Consider the following 9386-nt stretch of genomic DNA (forward strand, 5'->3'; position numbering starts at 1 on the left):
TGCAAGAAATGTTAAAAAGTTCTTTAGAGAGAAGGAAAATAATATAGGTCAGAAACTTCTATGTAAAGAAGAGCATCAAAGAAGGAATAAGTCAAGATAAAATAAATACTTTTATTTTTCTTATTCTTAGTGGGTCGAACAGATAACAGTTTGTTCAAAATAATAGCAACAATGTATTCAATTATGTATGCTTATGTATATATCATGTGTGTATATATATGCTTATGTATGTTTATATGTAAGTGAAATAAAAGCCAGCAATGATACAAGGGACGGAAGGAAGGAATTAGGATTATTTTGCTATTATAGATATTCATACCACCTGAGAAGTGGTATAGTGTTATTTGAAAGGGGACTTGGATTATTTGCAAATATATATTGCAAACTCTAGGGCAACCACTAAAAAAAGTTACAAAGTTTTACTGATATGCTAAGAAGTGAGAGAAAATGGAATCACATAAAATGCTCATTTAAAACCACATGATTCACACATACATAAACATTCATACATTCGTACATGATAACATAGGCACCAAGATAGGCCACATTCTAGGCTATAAAAAACATCTTAACTAATTTAAAAGAACAGAAAACATACCATGGCCTCTCTAAGACCACAATGGAATTGAATTAGAAGTCAATAACAGAAAGATAATTGGAAAATCCCCAAATACTTGGAGATTAAACATCATACTTCTAAATAACACTAAGTCAAAGAAGGACTCTCAAGAGAAATTTAAAAATATTTTGAACTCAATGAAATGAAAAACATAACTTGTTAAAATTTGTCAGGTACAGTGAAAGCAGTGCTTCGAGGGAAATTAATAGCATTGAATGCATATATTAGGAAAGGAGATGATCTAAATCAATCATCTAAATTTCCACCTTAGGAAACTATAAGAGAAGAGCAAATTAAATCTAAAGTAATCAGTTAAGAATAAGATTAGAGCAGAAATCAATAAAATTATGTATCAGTACTTCAATCTTTTTATTGCCAAGTAATACTCTATTGAATGGATAAGCCACATTTTATTTATCCGTTCATCAGTTAATGGACATTTGGCCTGTTTCCACTTTTTGCCTATTATGAATAATGCTGCTATGAACATTGGTGTACTTTTGTGTGTGTGTGTGTACATATGTTTTCATTTTCCTTGGGTATATATGTAGGAACAGAATTGCTGAGTCATATGGTAGCTCTATGTTTAACATTTTGAGGAACTGCCAAACTGTTTACATGGCGACCACCAATTTTACATTCCCACCAGCAATACACAATGGTTCCAGTTCCTCCACATCCTCTCCAACACTTGTTATTCCCCTCCCCACCTTTTATGATATTAGCCACCCTAATAGGTGTGAAATGGAATCTCATTGTGGCTTTGATTGGAATATTTCTAATGGTTAGTGATGTTGAGCATCATTTCATGTGCTTATTGTTTATTTGTATCTTTTCTTTAGATAAATATCTATTCAAACCCTTGCCCATTTTTTTTTCTTTTATAATATCATAATTTTATTTGGTATTTCATTGCACAGAATGTATTTTTGAAATTAGTAGACTTTATTTGCTAGAGACGTTTTAGGCAAATTGAGTAGATTGCACAGAGAGTTTCCATACATACTCTCTGTCTTCTGCTCAGTGTCCCTATTATTCACATCTTGCATTTGTGTGGTACATTTGTTACAATTGATGAACCAATATTGATATGTTATTATTGACTAAAGTCCATAGTTTACATTGGGGTTTACTCTTTGTGTTGTACAGTTCTGTAACTTTTGACAAATGCATAATATCATATATCCCCCATTTCAGTATTATACAGAATAGTTCCATTGCCCTGAAAATCCCTTGTGCTCCACCTATTTATTGCTACATCTCTACCCCAAGCCCTTGGCAACCGCTGATCTTTTCACTGTCTTTATAGTTTCACCTTTTCCAGAATGTCATATAGTTCGAATCATACAGTATGTAGTTTTTTCAGACTGGCTTCCTTCACTAAGCAATATATATTTAAGGTTCCTCCATGTCTTTTCTTGTCTTGATAGGTTATTTCTATTGTTGAATAACGAGGAAATATTCCATTGTATGAATGTACCACAGTTTATTTATCCATTCACCTTTTCAGGGGCATTTTGGTTGCTTCCAGTTTCTGGCAATTATGAATAAAGCTGCTGTAAACGTCCATGTTTAGATTTTTGTATAGATGTAGTTTCCAACTCATTTGGGTAGATATTTAGGAGTGTGGTTGCTGGATCATATGGGAATATTATACTTAGCTTTGTAACAAACTGCCAAACTATCTTTTAAAGTGACTGTACTGTTTTGCATTTGCACAAAGAATGGGAGCTCTTGTTGCTCCACATTCCAGTCAGTATTTGGTAGTGTCAGTTTTTTTTTTTTCTTTTTCATTCTAATAGATTGTAGTGGTGTCTCTGCTTTAATCTGCAGTTCCTAATGACATATGATGTTGAGCATCATTTCATATGCTTATTTGCATCCATATATCTTCTTTGGTGAGGTATCTATTGATATCTTTCACCTATTTTTAAAATTGGGTTATTATCTTTTTATTATTGAGTTGCAAGAGTTATTTATGTATTCTTGATACCTGGTCCCTTATCAGATATATGATTTGCAAATATTTTCTCCCATTTTATGGGTTGTCTTTTCACTTTTTGGATGGCAAGTTTTGCAGCACAGAAGTTAATTTTGTGTAGTCCAATGGTTTTATCTTCTAGTCACTTGCATTCTTATTGTTTGCAGAATGTGCAGGTACAGATACAAAAGTAAGCAAGCGGAAGGGCAGTAGAAACAGCAGGGAGATGAGAGATGACCGTGGAGAGGCACTGAAACAAAGACGTAGGTGGAGCAGTGCAGAGTTAAGAGGATCTGAGGAAAGGATGCACCTCTTGGCATTGGCAGTACTGTTCCCAGGATGGATTCTGTTTGCTTTGTGGCCCACCAGATATGCTTGCTTCACTATCAGAATCCTGCACCCCTTCTACTGCAGGCTTGAGAATGGGGCTATCACAGCAGGGGTATTGCCTCTTGGTACTCTCATTCCTAGTTAGCTTTTCTGTATTTTCTCTGAGGAAGGTATGTAAATGTAAAAGGAGTTTTTGAGGTCCCTCTATAGAAAATATCAGTGATCAATGTTCCTCAAGGACAGGATTCTGTTGCATGTATCTTTTCACCTCTCAGCACCTAATACAAAACCTGGCACACAGACTACCAATACATGTTCATAGAGTGATAGGGCCGGACGGGTAGGTTTATTAGTTGCTGAGGATGTTTGAATGCAAAGGGGTCTCAGGCAGTCCAGGCTAGGAAAAAAATGTCTCTGCAGACAAGAAGGATTTCTGATTCCCACTGCATACAGGAGCTGACGACTCCCGAGATAGATGCGGGGAACCCCAGAACCTTCTGGGGAGTGAAGAAACTAAGGCGATGTCATATTTGAGCTGTGTTCTTAGGGGGAGGAGGAAGGGGAGGAGAAAAGCCAGCAGGAGGAGGCGGAGCCTCCTGGTCAGCATCAGCTAGTGGAGGTTGGAAAGCCTCTCCTCTTTCCCCTCCCCTGTTGCCTCCACCTGGCTCCTCCCCGTGTTCGCCAAGCTCCCCTCCCCCTTTCCCCAAGGACAATCTGCAAGGAAGCCCGGGCGGAGGAGAGCTGAGACTAAAAGGCAAGAGGGGCCCTTGGGTAAAGAGCGAGGGGGAAAGCTGAGAGCGAGGTGGGAATAAACGTGCTGGCAGGAGGCGGTGGGGAGAACTGAAACGAGCAGAAGGGAAAAGAAGAGGTGATGTAGCATCAGAGCAGGAGCTGAGAGGGGGGATGGGTAGGGCAGTCGGGAAGAATCCTAGCCCCTTGGCTGGCCTCCCCCGGCTTGCACGCATTGCCCCTTTCCCTGGGAATCCGGGGTGGGTGGGTGGTGCTCGGACCTCGTTCTCGGCTGCCCGACTCCTACCCTGGCACTCATCCAGTTCAAATCAGTGCACCTATGATGCTGCCTGTCCTGTATTTCTCCCTCCCGCGTGCTTGTCTACACACACGTGATTTTATATATAGGTTTAACATGTCTGTGTCTATGTGTGTGTCGCTGTGGATCTGTTTATTTATAAATCTGCGTGCATAGCCGTGTCCTGTGCCTCTATAACAATTTTAGAGATGCAGAAGAATTTGAGCTGTTTTTTGCAGGTCAGCACTCTGAGCCTTCCCCCTGTTATGACGAATTCACTGAAGCCTCCGGGGGTGGAAGATGCCTGTATGGATTTCTATCAGTGATGAGCTCCCCGAGTGAATGAGAAGGAAATACTCAGGGGGAAAGGGGGTCAGCAATAGTACTCATATGTTTTGTTCTTTCCTTCCCCAATTTTTGCCTTCTTATTTGCACCATTTAGTCTTTCTTTTCTGAGAACTGCAGATATTTGGCCATGAACATTCTGGTTAAATAAGAGAGTATCTCTATCCATGTGTGTTTATATTCTGTTTGTCACTATCTGCATCTTAATACCTATTTGTATCTGAATTTGTTAGAAGCAGAGGGAAGATGGGGGTATATCTGTATCCAAGCGTATTTAAAGTGCTCCTATATTTGTGTGCCTCTCGTGTTGTCAGTTCACAAATGCTCTCGATGAGAATTTAATGAACTCCTGTTGTTACGTGCATAGACTTCGTGAGTTTTTTTGGTTTAAAAAATGAATATGCTTCCTCCCTGGAGGAGTTTCAGTCTAGTTACGGGAAATGACCTTAGCAATCATCTAGTCCAGGTGTCTGCAAACTTTTTCTGTTAAAGGCCAGACAGTAAATATTTCAGGCTTTGCAGGCTATCAAGCCTGTGTCTCAGTAATCTACTCTGCTGTCACACCGCAAAAGCAGCCATAGGTAATATGCAAACGAACGTGAGTGCTATGGACACTGAAATTTGGATTTCATATAGTTTTCACATGTCATGAAACTGTTTTTCAGACATTTAAAATGTAAGAATCTTTCTTAGTTTGCTGCCATACAAAAACATTAACTAGAAGGGTTGGATTTGGCCCATGGGCTGTAGTTTGTTGACCCCTGATCTAGTCCAACCTTCTTTTCAATATATAAGAAGCAATTAAAATATCACATAAAGTAGTAATTAAGTGCCAAATGAGTGATCCAGTTCCAGACAATATGTGATTAGAGGAGGTCCAGAAAGAAGCCCTCCTTGACCTCTGGTAATCAGTAAAGGCTTAATAGGTTTAATAGGGATGTGACTAGGACTGGTCTTAAATGATGGAGTAGGATATTGATCTGTGGAAAGAGCCACGATGGCTTTCTGGCCCAGCAATGCAGTATGCGCAGGCATAGAAGTCGTGGGGAGCAAAGTAATGTTCAGGTGATGATGGAGCAGAGAATTTATGGGAGCAAGGGTTGAAGCTCTAGGCAAGAACCAGATCATGGAAGTTTTGAATGCCAACCCAAGACGTTTGGGCTTCGTCTGTCAGCACTAATTATATGTAGTATGTCTGTGAATCTGTGTTTCTTAATAATAGCATGTGTGTTTGTATATGTTTTTCTTCATGAGTGTGTCATTGCACATGTTTTATTGGCATGTGTGTGGATCTGTGTGTTGATATGACCAATGTCTCTATCAGCAGCTATCTTGATTTCCCTGGATTCACAGCAAAAACGTGAAAGCTGTGCTCTAAGGTCATCAGCCCCTGTGGATGTGAATGAATCCTCTCTCCACTGAGGCCGTAGGGGCCCATAACCTTCCCATGGAGGCTTATTTTGTGTCTCAAATAGAGTGGAGAAGGGATGCACAAGCAGAGGGAGACGAGCTATTGTAGTAAGCAAATCAGGTGGAAAGAGGCAGTGAGGGCAGGAAAGTGGAGAATGATAAGGGAAGATCATAAGAAGGGAGAATAATAGGGTTTGGTAACTGTTTTTTGATCCTGAGAGTAAGGAGATAAATTCTAAAAATAACAGAGGTTAGCGTGGATAACTGGGAGACTGATGATTCCACTGGCATTTTATCGATACAAAACTATGTCTTGTGTTTTCCTTTGAGAGAGATAAGCCCTAAAGACAAAAATATGAAGGTGTTCACCTGTCATCTGTGCATATCTGTGTATGTGTGGCAGTGCTTTTGTGTTCCTCTTCCCATTCGATAGTGTTTAGTGTGAGGGGCAAGGCCTGAAGGTAAAGGATCAAGAGATGTCAGGAGGCAGGGCCCTGAGAGGGATGGAAAAAGCCACAAGAAGTCCCTAACCATTCCTGAGCCTGAACCATTATTTTGCCCAAACTCCAACGTGCCTTTGTAACCTCCAACTTCAGTTCCAACTTAGCCCAATTCCATGACCCCCAACCCCAATCTTAACTGTAGACCAACCTACCCTTGCTTTTCTGCTTCTACTTTGCTGCTTCTCAGTGCCCCAAACCTTATCTGATTCCTATCCTCTGCAGCAGCCCTTCCCTTCATTAAAAGGGAGGAATCTTTGAGGCTATTTTAACTTTTCTCCTTCCTTTCTCATTTCTGACCAGTCACCCGCCCTTCTCTGTAACCTTAGCTTATTCTCCAAATCGGCTCCAATTGGGGTGCAAGGGATTAGCCAGGGCTTTTGCAGTCTTGGGCTTGATTACTGTGACATTTCAGCTTGTCCCTTTGCAGGGGTGTGGCTCTCTTTTGGAAGAAGTCCAAAGATCCCAGGCTGGAAAGCCCAGACTCAGTATAGTGGGAGAGACTGACTGAGGTGGCTTTAGCGAGTCTAACACAGCCATTTCCCGAGCTCGTGGCGTCTTGATTCAGCTGTGTCTTAACTGATCATTCTCTTGAATTCTAGAGTGGATCATGACCCATGAGGAGCACCATGCAGCCAAAACCCTGGGGGTCGGCAAAGCCATCGCCGTGTTAACCTCTGGTGGTGATGCCCAAGGTAAGGAGGAGGGCCCTGCTTGGGGAGAGATAAAAACCTGGCTGGGCGGCCCCCTTAAATTTCTTGACTCTCTTAGTCTATACAACAGAACTATCCTCCTTAAGAGCTTCCTGCTGTAGAGTCACACTGGAATCTTGGACTTCCCAAAAATCTCTGTTAGGTCTAAGTCCCCAAATGCTTTTGGATTTCATTTGCTCCACTTTTATTTACTCAAATCTTCCTAAAACTTTTTTCCAAGTTTCTCTGAAGATTTGGGACTATTTTGGTACTTTGGTACCTAGAAGACTGGTGTTTTCTCAAGCACATTTGGAAGGAAAGAGACTAAAAATTGTTGAAAAGGCAGTAGGTGGATTCACTTCAAGTCCATTGGAAATGATGGGAAAAGGAGATTTGGAATTGGTGTTTGATGGGCCCTAGCTGGGCTTCAGGTGCCAACTCTGATGTCTCCAGAGTTCCTGCACTGACCAGGGTCAGGTACCTCACTCTCACAGCATATTTCCTCCTGTTAGGCACTCTTCTGGGTCATTCTCTGTTTTCTCTGGCCTCTCCTCCCCATCCATTCCTTTATCCCTTGAACAAACAGCAATGGCAGCATTAATTAGTATATATACATGCGGAGGGGTGGGGCGGGGAGCAGAAAGCAAAGCCAGAGAGAACCCATCTCTGGGTTGAATCCTAGAAATCTGGGAGTCAGAAATACCAGGTGTATGGGAAGAAGAAGAGGGAGATAGGGGACAGGGGATTTTTTTTAAACTTTTTTCCCTCTGTGATGTATATTCTAATTTGTAATATGTTGAAGAGAAGCAGAATCTCTTTGAAAGGGATACTAGGACAGGGGGACTGTGATGAGAAAAGGAGAGAAAGAAGGGGATTTCAGCTGGTCTCCCCTTCTCTCTGCACCACTCTCCCTAAAGGCTTTCCTAGACTTTGTGTTAAGCACCCACTTTATATAGAGCCCTGTCTTGTGTGTGGTGAAGAGGTTGATTTCTTTTGGGAACTTTAGTTTAATGAGGAAGGATGTCATACATTACTAGAATTCTTATGTAAGTCACATAAATAACAATAACTAAGTGTGTGTCTTAACCAAGTAGAATCCACTTATATAATGAAATGATAGGCCTTAGTTGTATTAACCAGGGAGAACTTCATGGAGAAGATAGATTTCAAGAAACTGAACTCTTCATTCAAGTGAAGTGCTTAGAACAGCGCCTGGTGCAATAAATGCGTTACTAATTAAATAAAGAATGAACTGTTGAGCATCTGTTGTGTGCCAAGCAGGATGGTCGGCACGAAGGATGTATCAGTGGAAGAGTCACATGTTGAGATGCTCTTGTGATCCTTATTAGTATATTAGTAAAGCTAGACTTTATATTTTAGACTAATATATTTAAGTATATTAAATAAACTAATGTTTATTGAGTTATAATTGTGATACATTACAAACAGGAGAATGCTAGAATGTGGAAACTGAGGAAGGAGGGCAGAGACCTGCGTTTAGAAATAGTAGCTGGATTAGGAATGCAGAGCCGTCCTTGAGGCCATAGAGACTGCTGACTTGGTTTCTGTTGCTTCTCTCTTCTCTCCTGGAAAGAATCCCACGCCAGTACTGAGTTCTTCAACATGAACTCTGACTATTGAGCCTAAAACCGTGGTAGGATGGCCTGTGGAATTAGGTTGTCAGATTAGGGGAAGTGAGAACCTGCTAAAAAAGTCCAGGTGAGGCACACAGAGTTTTGAAGTTATGAAGGAGCAGAGCTTTCTGCAGAGGGAAAGAGGTGGGAAAAAACAGGCCTAGGGTTTAACTTGGGTGTAAGAGTGGCCAAGCCCTTCCAGCTCCTGATCTTGAGCAGAGAGACCCTCTTATTCCGGAGATGACCATCACCTGCTTTAAGGGAAAGGTCATCTGTGGAGCAGGGGCTATTGATAAGCTCATTTCTGAGGGCCCAACTGGACTAAGGCCTATGGGATTCTGAGACAGGCACAGTGTGTCCAGGGAAACATCCCACTGCAAATGCACATAACGTCACAGGGGCATGCCAATGGGGATGGGAGTGGTAGAGGATGGGATTCTAGGGAGGCAAGGAAGCAAAACAGAAAACTCAAAGTAGAGCTGAGAGGTCCCAGCTGAAAGAGCATCTCAAATACAGAAGTGGCCTGCACAGAGAGGTTTAATGGGCCTAGTTCTCCCAGGGAGAGGGCACAGAAATGTGTTTCCCTGGAGGCTGTGGGCTTCCTGGGTTCTATAAAATCCAGAGGGGCCTCAGCTCCGTCATTCCCTGGGCTTAGCAAGGCTAATAACCTCCTGAAGTAGGAGAATGACCAGGAAGCAGACATCCTGAGCTAGATACTAAATCCTAACTCCCTTTCCAGCCCAGAAGCGGTCCCAGTCCTCTTACAACCATGCTGCGTTTGGCCTAATGCAATCAGCATATTCTGCTGGAAAAGACCTCAGTTATCTGCTCTATCCCTCTGTCTTCAG

At 41.7% G+C, this 9386-nt stretch overlaps 1 protein-coding gene across 3 annotated transcripts in view; it reads left to right on the forward strand.

Moving 5' to 3' along the window:
• The window catches only part of PFKM (phosphofructokinase, muscle), a 41518-nt gene that overhangs the window by 11899 nt on the left and 20233 nt on the right, over window positions 1-9386 (forward strand). The window contains exons 1-2 of one of the 3 annotated variants that reach the window (XM_010997456.3): window positions 3617-3684; window positions 6815-6907. In XM_010997456.3, coding sequence (XP_010995758.2) covers window positions 6823-6907 — 85 coding nt within the window. In that variant the 5' untranslated portion in view covers window positions 3617-3684; window positions 6815-6822. Of the gene's footprint in view, window positions 1-3616; window positions 3685-3779; window positions 3799-6814; window positions 6908-9386 lie in introns of those variants that run through there. The other 2 variants (XM_064490921.1, XM_064490920.1) reach the window with 2 other exon arrangements.

This window comes from Camelus dromedarius, chromosome 11, assembly GCF_036321535.1.
Source record: "Camelus dromedarius isolate mCamDro1 chromosome 11, mCamDro1.pat, whole genome shotgun sequence".
Taxonomy (NCBI): Eukaryota; Metazoa; Chordata; class Mammalia; order Artiodactyla; family Camelidae; genus Camelus; species Camelus dromedarius.